At 38.5% G+C, this 21,969-nt stretch overlaps 1 protein-coding gene across 2 annotated transcripts in view; it reads left to right on the top strand.

Annotated features, from left to right (window-relative positions):
- Positions 1-21,969, top strand: part of TNKS (tankyrase) — a 157,025-nt gene that overhangs the window by 131,037 nt on the left and 4,019 nt on the right. For both annotated transcript variants that reach the window (XM_070364361.1, XM_005907917.3), the window contains exons 19-26: positions 1,766-2,003; positions 2,999-3,081; positions 9,680-9,800; positions 11,486-11,583; positions 13,405-13,479; positions 14,167-14,272; positions 14,818-15,004; positions 16,829-16,985. In XM_070364361.1, coding sequence (XP_070220462.1) covers positions 1,766-2,003; positions 2,999-3,081; positions 9,680-9,800; positions 11,486-11,583; positions 13,405-13,479; positions 14,167-14,272; positions 14,818-15,004; positions 16,829-16,985 — 1,065 coding nt within the window. The remainder of the gene's footprint in view (positions 1-1,765; positions 2,004-2,998; positions 3,082-9,679; positions 9,801-11,485; positions 11,584-13,404; positions 13,480-14,166; positions 14,273-14,817; positions 15,005-16,828; positions 16,986-21,969) is intronic.

The raw sequence follows: 21,969 nt of genomic DNA, 5'->3' as shown, positions 1-21,969 counted from the left end.
TGATCTGATCTGATTATCCCTTAGGAGAAGAACAAGTTTCTTTGCTTCTGGAAACTTGAGAATTTCTTATTGTTGCTTTAATTTCAAACTATTAAAACAAACTAAGCAGTAAGTTACATTTTTTGACCATACTTGGAGGGAAAACATGAATCATAGGAAAACTTGTGTAGAGATTGTATTCTCAAAGAATTATACTTAGTAAGCTATCTTATCACCTTCTGCATTTCACATAGTATGCTGGATCATTTGGTGTTTATGGTAATTTACCTGAGGGGATGAGATAATCAAAGAAAAATGATCTTCTAAGCAGTATATCATTTTTCTGAAGATGGAAAAGTAAACTGATATAGAAATATTTTCAAAATTAAATTGTCATGATTAAATGTGTTATTTAACTACAGAATTAAACACAGTACAGAAACATCTTTCCTGAACTTTCTGGAAATCAGGGAGTTACTGTATGGTCACGTAATTTAGAATTTTTTAACCAAAAATCCTTCTCTAAGCCACATTCTGGTTTATACATCTATTACTGAGTATTAAACAATTTCAAAACCTGTAGTAGCTTAACCAAAACCAAATGAGTGACTTACTACGATGACTTAGAATTTCTCAGAGTTGCGTGCATTGACTGGGCTCAGCTGGGCAGTCCAGCTATTTGTGCAATGCCTTTAGCTGGGAGCTCGGCTGAGGCTGCAGCATCCAGGATGGCTTTAAATCCTGCAGGACCTCTCTGTGCATAGTATCTCAGACTCAGTGATCTAGTCCACACTTCTTTATAGCATCGGAGGACAATTTCTAAGAGAGAAAAGTAGACGCCACCAGTCCTTTTAAAGCCTGGCTCAAAAGCTTCAGAGCACCACTTCCTTTGCATTCTAATTGTCACAGCAACTCACAAGCAACCCAAATTGAAAGGAAGGGATATAGGTGCCACCTCTTGATGGGAGGAGGGGTACAAGATGTACACGGAGGAAGGGATTTCCGCACATACTCTAACAGCACTTGTACCTAACAGACTGAAGAGTTCATGAATAAGTTGGCCAAAGTGCTGTCCCTTTAAGATTTTACCAGGTTTTTATTAATTAAATGTGCACTAAATGAACAAAAATCATCATAGTTGTTAAGCATAAACATAGTAAGTATGGGAACTCCTTCTAAAGAAGAGATTGAGAGTCAGTGTTCTGAAAAGTGCTCTTTTTTAGAAAAAGGATGAAATATTTTAATTTTTAACTCTTCATATCTTTGTTAGTTTATTTGTCCTTTGAATACATGGGTAATCAGTATGAACAGCTGTGTGCGTACTTTTCATTTAGTGTTAAAAAATGTGTTTCTGGGAATCAATATAGTTCACATTCTTGGATTCTTTTCACAGTGAACTTTTTTCTGTGTGTGTTGTGGTGAGAACACTCAAGATCTACTCTCAGCAAATTTCAAGAATATAGTACAATATTATTAACTGTCATCACAGGTTGTACATGAGATCCTCAAAAAATGAAATATTTTGAAAAATATTTTGAAATAGTTCGAAAAAATTTGATACTATTTTTTTAGTATTGAATAGTTTCTCCAATTCTACCTACTGAAACTACTGGGACTCTTTGGAGCTGTCGATCAGAGAAGGAAAGAAGAAGGAATTATCAAAAACTAATAGGGAATAATGGAGCATCAATGAAAGAAAAAAATTCACTACGCATTCGGTCCTTAGTGAGAAACTTATTTTAAGATGTAATATTGTGTGTGTGTGTTTTATCTATTTGGTTTTTAGGCTGATGACATCAGAGCTTTGCTGATAGATGCCATGCCCCCAGAGGCCTTACCTACGTGTTTCAAACCTCAGGCTACTGTCGTGAGTGCCTCTCTGATCTCACCAGCATCCACCCCTTCCTGCCTGTCTGCTGCTAGCAGCATAGACAACCTCACTGGCCCCTTAGCCGAACTGGCAGTGGGAGGAGCGTCCAACACTGGGGATGGCGCGGCGGGCGCAGAAAGGAAGGAAGGAGAAGGCAAGTACACCGCTGAACGCCCATTTGGTTTTGGTGTTCTAAATTAACAGATTCCCTTTTTTCTGTTGGTAGTTATTGAACACCTCACTTAAAGACATCCTGTCTATGAGTTTTCATGTACACAACAGTTCGTAAGAATCATGTCTTCATAAATTCCCACTGTTCTGGGCACCAGAATCAGACAGCCATGGCCCCTACCCTCACGGTCTTACCCTCTTTCCCCCATGTTCTGCTGTCCAGGTACCTGAAACTTTGCAACACACTCTTTATTTAATCAGTTGTTGACTCTACTGAAAAGTGTCCTCCATTTGATTTCTCCTGTGCTCAACTCATGGCAGAAAAGTCTAAACAAGTGTATTCCATCCTTTGTATGGCCCTCCTGCCTGTCTGCCATGAGTTTCCCTGCCATGAATAATATATTTGAAGAACTAAGGGCTGGCCTGGGCTTATGCCTTCCTCCAGCTTCCCCAAGAGGGGAAATCTTAGCATTTATATAAAATAAGATGTTTTCTTAAAAAAAAAAAAAATGTGTTCATAGCATAAATGCCTTGACATCTACATTGTTCTTACGTATATCCCAATACATCCTATTCCAACTATAGTATCTTACTGAACTACTGAGTGAGTCTTGTTACTGAAATTATATCAGAAAAATGAAGAGAGATTATGTAAGAAATGAAAACTGAAACAACAGCTGATATATTTTGATTTTTAAATTCCACTGTTAAATATTTCACTAAAATAATTATATTGTGCTTTAAAATATTAATATAAATACTACTGATAAGATAAACTCTTCTTTTACTTCCCCATAAAATTCAGAGTTAACTTGAAGTGTCTGAATTAAATTTATGTAATTCAGATCATTTTATGCTCTGTAGAAGCAGCTGCACAACCAAGGGTGTGTCAGAGAGCCATGGCTTTAAATAAACACTGAAACTTCCTTTAGATTGATGTACTTCTTTCTGAAAAACTTTAACGTGTGTCTGTTTTAGTTGCGGGTCTTGACATGAATATTAGCCAGTTCCTAAAAAGCCTTGGTCTTGAACATCTTCGGGACATCTTTGAAACAGAACAGGTAAGCTCTCATATATTGTCCAGTCTTTTCAGTTAAATACTAGGAGTTATTAATTGCCAGTTATTCTTTCTTTTGCTTCTTAACCACTCTTTTAAAACTCAAAACAGATTTGTGAAGAAGCTAGGGGCATCTACTAATTACGCTTCTTTGCAAAATTGTCTAACAGATGGTGAGAGTCTTTAACGTTATGTTGTTGTATCTTCATAAGCAGTCTGGCTCAATATGTTTTATTACATGTCAAAATTTAGGCCATGAAACCACCTCAAAAGAATGTTTTCAAAATCTTCCCTCATTTTGTTTCCAAAAAGTTATTAGCCTTTATTCACCTCATTTTATTACTAATGTGACTGGATTCATTTAAAACTAGTAAGAAATTTTTATGTTAACTATTTAGCAAAATCTTCCTGCAGCAGTTGTCCATTAAACTGAAAAGCAAAATAATTCCTAGGCAAGTGTACCTTTAAAAATTGCTCCTTTATGAAGTTTCCACTGTCTAGCTAGAGACTGAAATATGTTGAACCGGAACTTGGCCATATGCTTAAAGACTTAGACTGTTTTCAGACAGATCTGAAATGCCTGTAAAGATCTTAGTATGAAGTCATCATTAGGGTGTTTATGAATTAAGATCCTTCTGTTTGTCAGTCTGTTTTTATATGGAATAATGAGTTTTTAACTTATCACTATGTGATTTTACTACCATTAAACATCAAGTAATAAATTCCTGAGTTTAACTTGGGTATTATCAATATACAGAATCTTAGAATGGGAAAATTTTTTAGAGATCAGTAAGTCTTTCTCCCAGATATAGGAATTATCCTTTTTATATTGATGTGGAACAATATCTTGTTACAATTTGGACAGGTATAATGAAGTGCTTCTAATCTAAAATACACCCACATCTGCCCCATGTTTAATCTGTTAATCTTCCGTTTATCTTTACACTGTTTTGCACAGAAATCTCACCCCTTTCTGCCTATTAGACTAGCATTAGTTTCATTGGGCTGCCTTGCCAGATTTCCACAGACCTGTGGCTTAAACAATAGAATGGTATTCCTTCACAGTTCTGGAGGCCTGAAGTTCAAAACCGGGGTGTCAGCAGGGCTTCAGTTGCTACAGGGGGTCTAGGGGAGAATCTGCCCCACACCTCTGCTAGCTGCTCGGCCCCTTCAGCTTCTGGCCGCATCCTTTCAGTTTCTGTGTCTGTCTTCACCTGCCTTCTCTGTGTCTGTCTTCTCTTCTGCGTGTCTTTTGTAAGGATGCTTGCACTGAGTTTAAGCCCTCCTCACCTAGTCCAAGATGATCTCCTTGTCTCAAGATCCTTAACTAAATTTACATCTGCAAAGTTGTAAAAAAAAAAAGTTTTCCAGATAAGGTTCTTCTCAAGTTCTGGGGATTAGAACTTGGACATATCTTTTTGATGGTCACCATTCAGCTCGCTGCAACATACTATAGCCCTTCTTAATTTCTAAGACCTACTAAACTTATTGTGGATTTATCCTTCTAATCAACTACCCACCCCTACAAAGTTTCTCCTAATTTAGCATAATAAGTTCATCTTCTTTTTTAGGTATTCTTTTTATGGATATAGTGTCCAAATTCATGACTGGCCTCTCTGGCCCATTCTGATTTCTTTGTAAGCGTATAGTCAGTTCAGAGTAAATTTAAAACTCCAGGTCTTTTTCATATCAATGATGAAAGATTTTTTATGTCAAGATTTTCTAATGTCTTTCATTTTAGCTAAATTTCTTTATGCCATACATTGTAGTTGATCTTTAATGATCAAAACGGTTGGGTAGAAGTAGCACTGGACTGAAAAAAGACCTTGATTCTGATTAAGGCATTTAACCTATCACTCGCCTTACCTGTAAAATATAACACTTTCAAAAGTCCAGATAATTAAAATTCCCAGCCTCATACTGCTGTGCCAGTTTTTTTTTTTTTTTTTTTTTTCAGTTTTTAAAATATGCTTTAATGAAGCAATGGTTGTATTTTCTGTCTGGTAGTAAGGGTTTTATAAATGCTATAATAATTACCTTTGCCTTTAAGCTTCACCTGCCATTGATTCACCCTCTGGCTTGGAGATTTCTTACGGGAATATCCTATACTGTAAGACTCTTCTTCCCTTATCCTCTCCCTGAAGGTATTAAAGCTGTTTTAAAAGCAGTATCCTCAGCTACAGCCATATTCTGGCCATTTCTCTTCTTCCCAAATCATATCCACAATAACTGTGAAATTTCACATAGCTTTGCTTAATAAAAACAAAGACCCAAATTCAAGCAAATCATTCCAGTTAGCCATTTTTCAAGAGTTCAGCCTCTACTGTTATAGTCAGTTTGCATCATAATTTTTTTTTTTACTTTATATGTTCTCTTATAGTAATGGTACCCTGTGGCATACTTATTTTATTGTTTTTAATAGTTTAATCTTACAGTTGGTCCTGTTGACAGCTTATCGTAGTTTCATCAGTTTCATTGTTATCTTTTTCATTGCACTTTTGTTCTGAGTAAATGGTTCCATTGATTTTCCTTTTTCCAGAGTAATTTCTGTATCTTTTTTTTTAATCAATATGTTGATGCTTCCATTTAACGTGTATTACCTAGCCTAATTCCTTCCCTACAGACAAATAATATTATCATTCTCTGTATGGAACTGTGTGTGACTGTCTTCTGGCCCAGTCTTCAAGCAATCAAAAGTTTTATTTTGACTATATTTGTTTCTTGACTAGCCTTTAGTTCTAGAGTAATAAGTTTGTAACCCTTTCCATAACTTATCCAGAGGACTTTTCTGCCACTGACATTCTACATGAGTCCAGTAGACTGTGATGAGGGCGAGGCGTTCAGGAGGCGAGGGCAAGAGTGATGGTGTGTGTGCGTTGCACCCGTTTAGTTCTTGTCTGTTACTCATCTTGAGCCAGTCATTCTGTTTCCTGAGATGCTTTGACACATAACAGAGTATTACTTCTATTCTGATAGATACTTTTCTCCCAGTGGAGTGGGGGAGGAAGATCATTTATTTCTCCTCCTTCAGAGCATCATCACCCCACCTCTTACCTTCACTTATTCTCTCAGAAGTCTCTTAGCTAGCTTGTTTGTCATATAGTTTTTGCCAAGTTCTGTATTAAGTAACATATACCTATTCCTTTATAGTTCAGTGTCGTACCAATGTCACTCGGGCCCTTTCTCTGTAACCTAGCTTCCTGACTGATACTTTTTTTGTGGGAAAGGCTGTTTGATGTACATTGCAATTCCTGGACATAAATGCTATGACTTAGAAGACTCCTTGTGAACATACTTATGGTCCACATATATATATGAAAAGTGACCATATCAATTTTTATTTCAGAATCTAAAGACAAAGGCATGGACTCAGTAAATTCATTATGAACATGATTGCAAAGTTAATTCTAATATCTGTTACTGTAGCCTGCAACCTAACAACATAAAAGAAAGGCCTTTTTTGTTAAAACCCCAGTGTTTCTGCCTTCACCCCAGAGAAAATAAATAAATCTTAGAAACAAGAGGCAGCTCTTAAAGTAACATTCTTGAAGTGAAATTTGCTTTATATGCAAGATGATTTAACTGACACATGGATGATCTTTATGTTAAAGGTTATAATTTGGTTTTAATGTATGCTGAGTATAAATAACTGGCCCAACAAACTTGTAATTTCCTAGATGTAACTAAGTTTTTTTTTCTTAAGTGAGTTAAAGATAATTTTCAGAAAAATATTTCTAGCAGTATAAAAGCTTTGAATCTTGGAGGAACATGTCTAAAATCCACCTTCCAGATATTTCCAATTCTTTTATTATTAATACAGTAATATCATATTCACTCATCATCAGAATTTGGAATAATCTTTACTCCCATGCCTTTCTTTTCCTTCCCCTTTTCTATTACCAGGCCCTTTGAAGTTGCTCTCCAATTCACCCCTTCCAGTCTCCTCCACCCCACCGTTGTCATCTTGTTCACAGTCACTTTCCCTTCCAGATCTGCACTTCGTACACTGTCCTCCTGAAATACAAGTTTGTATTGCTCTGCTGAAAAGGTGTCCTTGGACATTGTGGACACTATCTTCGCTTGAGGTGTAAGACCCATAGAGACCTGCTCTTAGCCTACTGTTCTGTGTCCATCACTTTTTTGTTCCTGTATATACATTGCACACTAACCGTTTTGAACTTTATTACTGATACTAGAGTCACAGATGTTTTATATTCACTTGGTTTTCCTTTTGTACATAGTGTTCCCTTGGTTGTAAACACCCTTCCTTTCTTCCTCTAAGTCTTCCTCCTCAGCTGAGTTATTACCTTCTTTTAAGAACCTTTCCTGATCCCCTTCTTGTTCCTTTCTTAGTTCCCAGTGCCACTTATAACCTCAACACAGTAACCTTCCTGAGAGTTCCTGTGGGATTCCTCCAAAACATTTACTGACCTTTACCAAATATTTGTGTTTACTTTTTAGCTCCTTGGTAGAGGAACTGTCATGACCTGTAGTGCTAGTGTTCTGTTTGTTCTCTGGCTCCACTGTTTTACTACCAACTGGGGCCAGCTATTTACCTTTCTGAGCTGTAATGGGTCATTTTAGAATTAAATGAAATGTTTAATTAGTCACTTTTTGAGAAATACCTAGCATATAGAAGGTACTTATTAAATACATTACGTATGAATGAATGAACAAGCGAGCATAAATGTAAATTCAGTAGCTAGTTATTTAAGGTTTTCCAGTCCCAATACCAATAAATATAAGGACAAATTGAATACCATGTAACTCAGAGCAGTTAAATTTAATATTTAATTATTTTAGCTCTCTAGTCATCCCTTTTAAGACAAATAAGCAAAGGGAAAGACAAATATGGCAATACATTTCAGCTCTTCTGTATACTATTTTTATGATTTCACTGAGCCTGAATTTCTTCATAAAGACAGTAATAGTATATCATGGGTCATTATGAGGATGAAATGAGGTATTCATTTCACGATTGGAATCACATAATGAACAAACGTATCAAACATTCTCCATTTCTTCTCTGGAACCTAATACTATGTTTTGTTGGCCTGGTTTCTGCTTCTTTCAGACTTACAATATACGTATCAATTTAGAAAAGCTAAAAGACTCTTTAAATTGAAGCTGCCACATAGATATGAGATCCTGTTTTTATGTCTACCTGATCTGAAGTTTAGAAGAAAAAAGTGGAATATCAATAATGTAGTAAACCTTGTACATGGTTTCCAAATTATATTAAAATCACGTCTAGCTAAAAATGTAAAGACTCCTATTATGTTTCAAACTATACTGTCTCAAAGATGTACATTTCAGAACTGTGGTTTTTTTACAAGCTCTGCGGAAAACTTCCTTTGGGTGATTGGAAGTGAATTGCCCATTTTGTGCGACGGAGAGATTATTTCTTAAATGGCCACTTAGGAGCAATATAGCAGATTATTTCCAAAGAGTGAATGATGTATGCTTTTTGCTCTGAGAAGATCAGACTCATTTTATTCTGACAGTAAAAATCATCAGAGTTCCAGACCTAATTTGTTAGGTTTTTTTAATGTTATGTGCAAGTATAAAGGTAGAGAAGGCCATAGATAAAAATATCTTGAGTTGGAAAAGAGTGTTTATCAACGGATTTCTCGGTTTCCCAAGGAAAAAGAAAATCAAAAGCTAATCTTGTAAAGCAGTATTTGGATTGTCACAGGACCAGCTGCTTCTGAGCTGAAAATTCAGGAGATGCCACTGCTGATTTCACCCTGTGCATTCAGAGCACCACCACTGGGTGGTGGTAGAGGCGCAGTTACTCTTAGTCAACAAAGAAAGGACTAGAGACCTTAGATCTTGAATTGTAGAAGCGAACCACCTGCATTTACAGGGATAAATCACCAAAACTTAAAAAAAAAAAAAAAGACCAAAACTTTTAAACCACTGTTTTGAACAAAAATAAAATGTATGTTAGACTTCAGGGATTGTTAGGTGGCTTTTAAGCTCTTAAAATTCTACCTACTCTCTTTTCTCCAAAATGGAGTTCTTTATATAGTTTCTATATATGATGGTTTGTAATCTAATTAAACACTTGTGATATAAATCTTGCTACTTTCTCAGGCAGCCTCTTCCATGCTTGAATACTTCTTAGCACCAGGAAGTTCTTTCTTATTTTTATATAAATCCCATTCCCTAAAGTTTCTTCTGTTTCATTGTGCTGAGCCCCTCTTTCCACTACCATTCATCTTTGCCTCCTTCTGGATATTGAGATGTGGTATTTCCCCCATTTTCAAGCTGCTGGTTGTCTCCTCTTATAGCTTGAGGCAAGCAAAATGTGGTAGAATGAAGTAATCAAAAGGAAAAATGGCAGTGATCATTTTATATTTCTATAGCATTGTTTCTCCCATTTTCCTTCTCCATGGACTGAAAGCAAATCAAGGAGTATTTCAAGTGAGCAAAACCTGGTAAGTTTATGAAGGCAACTTTAAGAAGGTTTAAGTTCATGCTGATAAAGGAGACAAGAATTTTATTAATTTGACTGGATACTGGAACACTGAAGACAAAGGGAAGAGTTTTCATCATCTGAAGAACTGTTAAAGGTTTAGCAATTTTGTTTCATTTTTCAGATTACACTAGATGTGTTGGCTGATATGGGTCATGAAGAGTTAAAAGAAATAGGCATCAATGCATATGGACACCGCCATAAATTAATCAAGGGAGTAGAAAGACTCTTAGGTGGACAACAAGGTAAGCTGTTGAAAAATAAAGAGGTTTCAGAAATTAGTCATAAGGTGTCCTGTGAAGTGGAAGTCGCTCATTTCATGGCCAACTCTTTGCAACACCATGGACTATACAGTCCATGGAATTCTTCAGGCCAGAATACTGGAGTGGGTAGCTAGCTGTTCCCTTCTCCAGGGAATCTTCCCAACCTGGGGATCGAACCCAGGTCTCCCTCATTGCAGGCAGATTCTTTACCGGCTGAGCCACCGGGGAAGCCAAGTGTAAGTGTCCTGCCTGGCATTTAATCAGGTGGCCTGACCCCAGAGCTTATGCACTCAGCTTGTGGCGTCTCCTGCCTGTCCGTCTCCATCGTCAGTCTTGCTCTCCCTCAAGTCATTCAGGCTAAAAATCAGAGTCACTCTTCCCTCTCCCCCGATAACACTACATCCTAAATATCCCTGGAATCTGCACTTCGGTCCTTTCCCACTGCTGTCACCTAATCCACATCACTATCGTCTCTCTCTTGGACTGACACAACCACCTTCCAGCTTATCTCCAACAGTCTCCTTTGCGGCCTCCCACCCCCACCCGGCTCCCCGAACCTTCCTTAGGTGATAACCAGAAAACTCTTTTCAGGATGACTGTATGATCGTATCATTCCGCTGCTTGAAATCCTTCAACAGAGCACTGTTGGTTTTAGGATAAAATCAAACATTCATAACATGACTGTTCATAATCTGACCTTTCTGTCTTACCTTGTGTCCTTTCCCTCCTTCAACATCAGTGCAGTCTTTTTCTGTTGTACTTTGCTGTTACACCGGAGAAGGCGATGGCACCCCACTCCAGTCCTCTTGCCTGGAAAATCCATGGACAGAGGAGCCTGGTAGGCTGCAGTCCATGGGGTCGCTAAGAGTCCGACACGACTGAGCGACTTCACTTTCACTTTTCTCTTTCATGCACTGGAGAAGGAAATGGCAACCCACTCCAGTGTTTTTGCCTGGAGAATTCCAGGGACGGGGGAGCCTGGTGGGCTGCCGTCTCTGGGGTCGCACAGAGTCGGACACGACTGAAGCGACTTAGCATTGCTGTTACACACCTATCTTTGTCTTTTTTTTTGTATACCTCCATGTTTATCATTTCTCTGTTTGTTAGAAGTGCTTTCACTATAGAAAAGCAAAGAGAGAGAAAAGAAACAATTTGAATTAGTCTGCAGAGACAGTAAAATTTCAAGAGTGACATGAAAGTAAATGTTAGCAGGTATTGATCTTGACTCTTGCTTATTTAGCTGTACGAACTCAACAAGAATAATGTACTTTAAACTTATTATATAAGTGACCATTTCAAGCTGTCTCACAGATGATAATTCTTTTAGAAGATAATTCTTACATTTTAGACCTGACTGCATTTAATTACAGAGTGTTCTCTTTTGGATCAGAGTCATGTATGTTCATGATTGAGTTCAACAAATAATTGTTGAGTCTGTTGTGGATATAGGGAACTGTAAGAACAGAGCAAATTGAACCCCAAACACATCTCCCATTTTTTTTTTCTTGTCTTTGGATGTGTTTGTTTAATATAAGCTTATATATTGGGTTCAAGTTGCAAATAGCTTAGACTTGTTCCATAATGTCAATTATTTATGAGAGTTTTCCATAAAATAGAGCCTGGATAGTGTAGACCTTTGCTTACTATGTTAATTTTTCTTCCGGCAGGCACCAATCCTTACTTGACTTTTCACTGTGTTAATCAGGGAACCATTTTGCTGGATCTTGCTCCAGAAGATAAAGAGTATCAGTCAGTAGAAGAGGAGGTAATGTACATCAAAATTTGTCATTATCTTTTCCTGAAATCCCTGCTTACGTCTCTTTTTCCGAGAGAGGTGAACTTGCCTTGTATTGACCGATGGTCCGTGCCCGCTCATCGTCTTGTCTCCTTTGGCCGTTGTGGTGGCGCGCTGCCAGCATGAGAGTAGGACTGTAGACGTGGCGCTGATGCTGGCCCGTCGGAACCGCTCGGGTTTCCAGTGGGTGGGCCACACGTGCGTCTTTACTCTGGAGACTTTGCTGAAACTCGTAGAAGTAAAGACACCCTATAGAACTATTTTCTCATACTGATAAAATGCTACCTAAAAATAATATGGAGTGAGAATCTTGTCTCATAAATAATAAACATCTTCTCATCTTTCTTTTGGAGAAGGCAATGGCACCCCACTCCAGTACTCTTGCCTGGAAAATCCCACGGACAGAAGAGCCTGCTAGGCTGCAGTCCATGGGGTCGCTAGGAGTTGGACATGACTGAGCAACTTCACTTTCACTTTTCGCTTTCATGCATTGGAGAAGGAAATGGCAACCCACTCCAGTGTTCTAGCCTGGAGAATCCCAGGGACAGCGGAGCCCGGTGGGCTGCAGTCTCTGGGGTCGCACAGAGTCGGACACGACTGAAGCTACTTAGCAGCAGCAGCAGCAGCATCTTTCTTTTCATGAAAGTTTTAAATGTGGTTATAAGATAATGTGTGCTCAGGAAACCTGCCTCATAACTCCAGTCATCTTTCATTTCTACAGTCAGTTATTTTAAAGCACCAGAGTCGGACTGTGTGTGAACCTCCTGGTAGATGTGATGCCACAGAGATGCCCCCGCTCCTGATGGCTTATGCCTCACTGAGCTTGTACATCACTAAGTGCCTAATGGCATTATCATAATAAATAAGCTTCCTAACTAATTCCACCGTTTTGCAGAGAAAGGCCTGCCTATATTTTTGTTTGTTTTCCCCGTCTTAATTAGTGCTGATATGATTCCCACCCCAGGGTCTCAGGACCCTGACCCCAGGGTTGCATTAAAGCTCATTCTTAGTTTATCAGGAAAGCATCCTGTTTTCTCCTGTCTTACTGAGTAATCATTCTCCTTGTAGGAACTAAACTCTGGTTATAAGGTCAAAAATTTGTAGTGACTAACTTCACAAAGGGAGCAGTAAGATAGAGAATCAACTCTTTGAGTCAGTTCTCTGAGAACCTTAGGAATTTAAAACATCTTAATTTTCAAATTATCATAATTCTTAATTTGGAGAGTAGAAGAAGGGTAAGTAGTGTTCAGAAGATAGTTATTCCACTTACGTGTTATACCCAGCTTCCTCCGTCTGTGCAAATATACTTTGAGATCCCAGAGCAAAGAGATGACATGGACTTTTTCACCTAAGGGACAAAAATTTATTGATTTTTATCAATTTTTTGTGTTTATTTTCAGCATTAGTGCAATGGGGTATTAGTTCAACGTTAGGAGTTTTAGTTAGACTCAATCACAATGTTGGTTCTCCTCAGTAACAAAAAATAGTAACGTGGATGACTCACTATGGTATTTTACCCCATGACATTTGCAGGAAAACTTTTCAAAGCTTTTATTACAAAATAAATAGAAAGTGCAAAAGTTTGATATTTATGTCTATTTTCTCACCAGAAATACTTACTCACTAAACTTGTTGACTCATTTATAGTGAACTCCTATTTACTTACTAGTGCTGAGTCTTAGACTCATTAGCGAAACAATACAATAGAATTAAAATGTTGAAAACAGGAGGACTATCTTCCGAATTCCACACCAGCATATTTTCAGAAGGTTATTTTGTCTTGCTCTGTAGATGCAAAGTACAATTCGAGAACACCGAGATGGTGGTAATGCGGGTGGCGTCTTCAACAGATACAACGTCATTCGAGTAAGTTTGGAGCGTTTCAGGGTGAAGACTGGATTGCACAGCTTGCCTGACTATCAGATATAGCTAGATCAGTTGACATTCATGAGACTAGTATGCTGATAAGACTACCAGCTCCCCCACAAATTTGGACTGTAATTTCTGTTTTCACTATTTCAAAGTAGTATTAAAGGCCTCGATTTTTAATCTGACTGAGTCAGTGATTATATCAGAATGCATACATCTCTTAATCTCAGTATTTTAATTCATAACATGAAATAAATGACTGACTGCCATATGCTTTTTTCAGAGGGGTGTCATAAAGATGAATAAAATCTGTTGATAAATGGTTTAACCCTTTGGGTTAATGGACCTATTGACATTACACCAGTACACATCAGAATTACCTGGGGAGCTTTCTGAAAGTACAGATTTATAGGTCCCTACAACCTGAAGTCCTCAAGTGATTCTGAAGTATAGCCAGGTCAGGTGTAGATAACGAACAAAGAGTGTAGCTGAAAATTGTCACTAAAAACAGAGTATTAACTGAATTATAGTGACCTGGCAACTGTATTGTTTTTAAATAAGGTTTTAAGCAAATGAAACAAAAATTGAACCTCCCTAAAGAAAAACATACTTTTGATTTTAAATTATAAACTGCCAGTTAACATGCATTTCACTGATTCGCTTCTTTCTTCCTCATCTTTAAAGATTCAGAAAGTTGTGAACAAGAAGTTGAGAGAGCGGTTCTGCCACAGACAGAAGGAAGTGTCCGAGGAGAACCACAACCACCACAACGAGCGCATGTTGTTTCACGGTGAGCACCCGCTGGTCATCAGCTCTGTGTTTGCGAACTCCAGGAAGGTGAAAAGCCTGTGGCATTGATTGTATTCGTGTTGTGTTAAAAATGGTTTTTATTTATCTTTTTCATTACATGTTGGTACCAGCTTTCTAAAGCATTACATGTATGGGCTTTCCAAGGCAGGTACAAGGCAAATAACTTATCTGAAATTGTCTCAGAATTTAAATTGCATGCTGAGCCATCTAGATGGTGAAACACTGTTTTTGTTGTAGTTCAGCAGAATTGTTTTAGTTTATTGGATTATCTGTTTTTGCTTAAATCAATACTGGGTGTAAAATAATCTGTATTTTCAAAGTTACATTGTACTTTGCTATCTAAAATCTCACTATGAGTCCCTGGTAAAATTCTAGTACATGATAGTAATTTATGCATCGTAGACCATCCTACAGAGTAAACTTTTCATGTAAGCATTATTAGTGTTACTCTGCCAAGTGCAAATAGTATGTAGATAATAGAGATTCTAGAAAGTGCTCAAAACTGATCTGTCTTTATATTTTTAGGTTCTCCTTTCATTAATGCCATTATTCATAAAGGGTTTGATGAGCGACATGCATATATAGGAGGAATGTTTGGTGCTGGGATTTATTTTGCTGAAAACTCTTCTAAAAGCAACCAGTATGTGTATGGAATCGGAGGAGGAACAGGCTGTCCCACGCACAAAGACCGGTCATGTTATATATGTCACAGGTGAGCATCATGCCTTCTGTGTAAGGGTTGCTACCCTCAGGTCATGGACCAGATTAGTTTCTCAGGCTCTGCAGAAGTCACAGGTCATTCTCACTCTTACTCCTAACAAATCAGACCGTGTTGAAGGTTAGATAGGAATAGCTGATCTGCCCCTACCCTAATCAGAGCAATGACATCAGAGCTGACAGCAGTTGTGGTAAAAGCCAGGTATTTGTCTGGGAAAAGCCATTCATAGGTTACAGCGAAGCTCCCTCCATCTTGACTTTCTCCCTGGGCTCCACTCTTGGCTTTCTCCCTGGGCTCCACTCTCCTTATTTTAGATTCAGGACAAAATTGAGAATTATTTCTGGAGAACAAGGAACCTCTAGCACTAATCACATTTGAACTAGAGCACATAACTTCTCTAAACAAGTAGAATCTTTCATTTGTTCCTGGTCAGCGTTTGCCCCACAGGGTATTGGTATCCCACACTGGGACCACTGCATCTGCAGGCCGCACACAGGCACAAGGCAAGCTGGTGAGCAGACATGAGCCAGCCAGGCAGGGCCTGCATCTTCTCCTGTCTCCATAGCAACAAGGATGCCCTGGGGCAGGAGGCAGAAGGCAGGAGCGAGGGCTGTCAGGTCACACTCTATGTGACATACGGACACTGGGTATAGCATGGCAGTGGGCCCAGCAGGCTGATCAGGCAGAGTCTCAGCCTGCTCTGAGTAGTGCCACCACAGTGTGGAAATCGAGCTCGAAAAGCTTCCTTCTAATGCAAGTCCAAAGCTTTTCCTCTGGGACCTACAAGAGGATACAGTTGATGCCAAGCCAACATTACCAGTAGCATCACACTAAAAAAGCCAGCCCAGGCAGGATTCAATTAAACTGGGTCTAGGACAGTTTTGATTCACAGTAATATTTGTTTAGTCATAATGCACAGATCATACTTCATTACTTAAAACTATTTGACTGAATAATAACTATTTACAGTTAACAGTAGGACCAAATCTTATAGCTTAGTTAAGATGTCTATTAATATGTTCAAGTATTTATTAAGGGTTTGCAGACTTTTATTTCAAAGGGCCACAGTGGTAAATATTTTAGGCTTTGCAGGCTGTAGGATCCCTGTCACAGTGACTCAGCTCTGTGCTTGTACAAAAGCAGCTACTGCCAGCCTGTAATGAATGTGTCTGTGTTCCAATAAAGTTTTATTTACAAAAACAGGTGGCAGCCTAGATTTGGCCCATAGTTTGCCAACGCCTAGTTTATTTAATACACTCTCTTCCCAATCAATCTTTCTTTTCCTCCATAATATTTAACAACTGCCTCAATTCATGTTTCACTCAGGTAGTGAACTTTCTGGCCATATATTGAAGCTAAATATTTTTATATATAATCCACTTTTATTATTATTCTTTATCTCCTCTCAGACTTTACGTCTTCATAATGAGTAAACCTAATTTTAACTTCAGACGCTGTTGCCATCTGCTTATTTTCTTCACTTTCCTCCTATCTGTCCACACTCATTCTTCCAGAATGCAGTTTCACCAGTATTTGTCTTTTTCCACTAGTCAGAACTTGCCAGGTGTTAATCTGTGATTGATTTCTAAACCATACCAAAACCACTTTAAACTTTAAGTGGAACTATTGAACCTGCTAACTGCTTATAGTAAATCAGTATTTCAAATCTCATCCTATTCCTACTCACAAAATTAAAAATGACATTTAAATTAGCTTGCCTTACATTAACTATCTTTTTAAAAAATCAATAAACCTACCAGTTATACCATTCTAAGATTTAAAGCTTCTTTCATAGTATTGCTTTGCTTTTTTCTTCAGGCAAATGCTTTTCTGTAGAGTGACCCTTGGCAAGTCCTTTCTGCAGTTCAGCACCATGAAAATGGCCCACGCCCCGCCAGGCCATCACTCTGTCATTGGGAGGCCAAGTGTGAATGGGCTGGCCTACGCCGAATACGTCATCTACAGAGGAGAGCAGGTATGGTGCTCGTGAGATGAGCGAGCCCAGGCTGCTGTAAACAGTGGATTCAAAATGCGAAGACCACATAAGAATTAAAACCATTTACTGTAATAATGTAAATATGAATTTAGTTGAATTTTCAAGTGGATTGAAAAGGAGAAAAAATAGATTAACTATATACATGAAAACAATGTTTTATTATATGCCAACAGTCTTGGGCCAGGTGAGGTGTGGAGTAGGGTGAAGAATTGCAAACAAATTCTGGATTTCATTTAGATCTGTTGATTGTGGGCAAAGATTTAAAACTCTTTCAGGGTGTATTCTGGGATTAAGCAAATGAGTAAATATGTGATGTGTTGATTTGGGGAACTGGGTTCTCACTGTGGAAGAAGAGATGTAAATATGGAATGAGGGAAGGTGAGAATGACTCTAGGGACGGACAGAGATTGGAGGTATTGATAGGAACGAATGGTTTCTAGTAAATGTGTATATGTTTGTACACATTTAAGTATATGCATGTATGGGTTTATGAACAAGAGATATGCTAGGCACATATATATATATGAGTACATATGTGCATGTATTTCTTAGCACTGTCTGCTGAAAGCAAAAAAAAAACAAAACCCAGTAGCAATGAGGACTCCTCAAGCCCAGATCTTGGCCTGTAATACCATGCCCCATAGAAGGATCTTTGAAGAAACAGCTAATTCCAGGGCTGGAGCAGATTAGGAACTTGTTACACCAGAAAGGAATGAAGTCCTCAAAAACAATGATGGGAGCATGTCACAGGGACACAGAGTCAGCTCAGAGTGGCTCCCAGTGGCCAAATCTGAGATAATTTGAACATCAGAATAAGTATAGTAATAAATTTTATACCATTGGAAAGAATAGGAATTTATGATTCCATATGGATAACCAAGAAAGGAAGGGAGAAAGGGAGGAAGGAAGCTTTCAGGTTAAATGAAACCCCAGAGACAGGATAGCTAACTGCAGATTCTCCCCCCAAAGTAGATCTGGTATTAGAAGAGAAAGGACATTATTAGATCTACAAATAAAATTGAAATATAAATGGTAGGTTAAAAAACGTAATATGTCCGTATAAAATTTATATATGAGAATATCCCTATTCTTAGGAAATAAATACTGGCATATTTAGGAATTAAAAAAACCATGACAAGGTATACTACTAAATCTGAAATGACTCAGGGAGAAACATATCTGAATCTCTCTGTGTGTCTGTCTAGTATATAGAGAAGTAGGGAGAAAGTCCACATGATAAAGCAAATAGGATAAATAAAACCTTAACAATATTTGGGTGTAGGTAAAGGGTTGGACTCTTCGCATGAGGTGACCAAAGCACTGGAGTTTCGGCCTTAGCATCATTCCTTCCAAAGAAATCCCAGGACTGATCTCCTTCAGAATGGACTGGTTGGATCTCCTTGCAGTCCAGGGGATTCTCAAGAGTCTTCTCCACCACCACCTTGGAGAAGTGGTCTTCTCCACCACTTTTGATGCTCAAAAGCATCAATTCTTTGGTGCTCAGCTTTCTTAACAGTCCAACTCTCACGTCCATACATGACCACTGGAAAAACCATAGCCTTGACTAGATGGACCTTTGTTGGCAAAGTAATGTCTCTGCTTTTCAATATGCTATCTAGGTTGGTCATAACTTGCCTTCCAAGGAGTAAGTGTCTTTTAATTTCATGGCTGCAATCACCATCTGCAGTGATTTCAGAGCCCCCAAAAATAAAGTCTGACACTGTTTCCACTGGTTCCCCATCTATTTCCCACGAAGGGATGGGACCAGATGCCATGATCTTCGTTTTCTGAATGTTGAGCTTTAAGCCAACTTTTTCACTCTCCACTTTCACTTTCATCAAGAGGCTTTTTAGTTCCTCTTCATTTTCTGCCATAAGGGTGGTGTCATCTGCATATCTGAAGTTACTGATATTTCTCCCGGCAGTCTTGATTCCAGCTTGTGCTTCTTCCAGCCCAGCATTTCTCATGATGTACTCTGAATATAAGTTAAATAAGCAGGGTGACAATATATAGCCTTGATGTACTCCTTTTCCTATTTGGAACCAGTCTGTTGTTCCATGTCCAGTTCTAACTGTTGCTTCTTGACCTGCATATAGGTTTCTAAAGAAGCAGGTCAGGTGGTCTGGTATTCCCATCTCTTTCAGAATTTTCCACAGTTTATTGTGATCCACACAGTCAAAGGCTTTGGCATAGTCAATAAAGCAGAAATAGATGTTTTCTGGAACTCTCTTGCTTTTTCCATGATCCAGCGAATGTTGGCACTTTGATCTCTGGTTCCTCTGCCTTTTCTAAAACCAGCTTGAACGTCTGGAAGTTCATGGCTCACATATTGCTGAAGTCTGGCTTGGAGAATTTTGAGCATTACTTTACTAGCGTGTGAGATGAGTGCAATTGTGTGGTAGTTTGAGCATTCTTTGGCATTGCCTTTCTTTGGGATTGGAATGAAAACTGACCTTTTCCAGTCCTGTGGCCACTGCTGAGTTTTCCAAATTTGCTGGCATATTGAGTGCAGCACTTTCACAGCATCATCTTTCAGGATTTGAAATAGCTCGACCGGAATGCCATCACCTCCACTAGCTTTGTTCGTAGTGATGCTTTCTAAGGCCCACTTGACTTCACATTCCAGGATGTCTGGCTCTAGGTCAGTGATCACACCATCGTGATTATCTGGGTCGTGAAGATCTTTTTTGTACAGTTCTTCTGTGTATTCTCACTACCTCTTCTTAATATCTTCTGCTTCTGTTAGGTCCATACCATTTCTGTCCTTTATCAAGCCCATCTTTGCATGAAATGTTTCCTTGGTATCTCTAATTTTCTTGAAGAGATCTCTAGTGTTTCCCATTCTGTTGTTTTCCTCTATTTTTTTGCATTGATCACTGAGGAAGGCTTTCTTATCTCTCCTTGCTATTCTTTGGAATTCTGCATTCAGATGCTTATATCTTTCCTTTTCTCCTTTGCTTTTCGCTTCTCTTCTTTTCACAGCTATTTGTAAGGCCTCCTCAGACAGCCATTTTGCTTTTTTGTATTTCTTTTCCATGGGGATGGTCTTGATCCCTGTCTCCTGTACAGGGGCAGGAAGAGAAGGGGACTACAGAGAATGAGATGGCTGGATGGCATCACTGACTTGATGGATGTGAGTCTGAGTGAACTCTGGGAGTTGCTGATAGACAGGGAGGCCTGGCGTGCTGTGATTCATGGGGTCGCAAAGAGTCAGACACGACTGAGTGACTGAACTGAACTGAACGGAATGATGCTAAAGCTGAAACTCCAGTACTTTGGCCACCTCATGCAAAGAGTTGACTCATTGGAAAAGACTCTGATGCTGGGAGGGATTGGGGCCAGGAGGAGAAGGGGACGACAGAGGATGAGATGGCTGGATGGCATCACCGACTTGATGGACCTGAGTTTGAGTGAACTCTGGGAGTTGGTGCTGGACAGGGAGGCCTGGCGTGCTACAATTCATGGGGTTGCAAAGAGTCGGACACTACTAAGCTATTGAACTGAACTGAACTGAAAAAGGTCGGACACGACTGAGAGACTTTTGAACTTAATGTGCCAGTTTGCAGTTGTTTACAAATAAAGAGTTTTTGAAGTACCACAGAATACTTTTATCAGATTTTTCTTTTTAAATCAGAAACGCCCAGCTTCTAGAAAAAATATTTTCACTTTGACTCAGTAATTCTACCTTCAGAAATCTGTTTCAGATAAAATCAGTGACAGTCACATCCCCCAAAAAGCGCCTAGAAGGATGTTCATTGCTGTCTCGATTATCATAATGAAAATTTTAAACAAACTAAATATTTAGCAAAAAGGGAACGATTAAATGAATGTTAGTATATTTGTGTGCCTGTGATTTAAAAATATATCTACATGGTATTTGCTAAACAGAATCAACCAAAACATAAGAGCAATTATCTCTGGGTATTAAGATTATAGATGATTACAGTTTTCTCTACCGAACACTTTTCCAGATCTTGTAAGTTAGCTATGGGAAATAGAATTTCATTCACATTTGGGTGGGAAGAAATAACATGTCTAGTATTTGCTGATCTTTTAACCATTTCCCAAGTACTTTGACTTGATAACTTGTTGAAATTCTCTTGCTAGAAACATTTAAAGAATGATGTGGTCCACATCATATTTGAAAGAAAAAAAAAGTACCTTAAAAATGGATAAACTCTGTTGTTTCAGGGGAGCACACCTGTGCTTCCCTATGCGGGTAAACACATGGACAGTGTTAATTATAATGTCTACTAATTGGGTCGTTGCCCATGAGCAATTTCTCCTGACTTATGGTAGTTTTCCTTTGCCAACTTTTCTTTCATTCCCCTTAGTTATACCTTATATCATATTTCACCTTTAGTATCAACATTTCTAAGAACATGTAAATGTTTTATTCAGAGGGTTGATCTGAGGAGCATTATATATTATTGGTGGGATTGTTTCTTTCTTTAGAATTGAAAAGATATATTGAAAATTAACTGCACTGTACTTGAAAGAAAAATAGTTCCAATTTTAGTATATGACTAGACTTAAAATATCAGGAACGTTTTTGTATGTTGTACTTTAAGCCTCACATTAATTAGACATAGAGGAAGTATTCTCTGGTCATTGGCAGTTACAGAGATGTGGCCTGTTTTACTGAAGTGATATGAACAATGCAGAGCAACTTAACCTGGAGAACGGAACAGAACGATTTGTAGAATGATTTTCAAACATACAAAATCATTCAAGGGAGCATGATGCCTCCTCATCTCAGTGGAGAATAAACTATAAACACTTGAGTTTAAATTATAGCATTGAGGATTTGAGTTAAGAAGAATTTCCTGAAAGTGAAAGTCACTCAGTCATGTCCAGCTCTTTGCAACACCAAAAAAGTCCATGGAATTCTCCAGGCCAGAATACTGGAGTGGGTAGCCTTTCCCTTCTCCAGGGGACCTTCCCAACCCAGGGATTGAACCCA

Source organism: Bos mutus, chromosome 27 (genome assembly GCF_027580195.1).
Source record: "Bos mutus isolate GX-2022 chromosome 27, NWIPB_WYAK_1.1, whole genome shotgun sequence".
NCBI classification, from domain to species: domain Eukaryota; kingdom Metazoa; phylum Chordata; class Mammalia; order Artiodactyla; family Bovidae; genus Bos; species Bos mutus.
The sequence above is the reverse complement of the archived record's forward strand: the minus strand, read 5'-3'. Positions and strand labels throughout refer to the sequence as shown.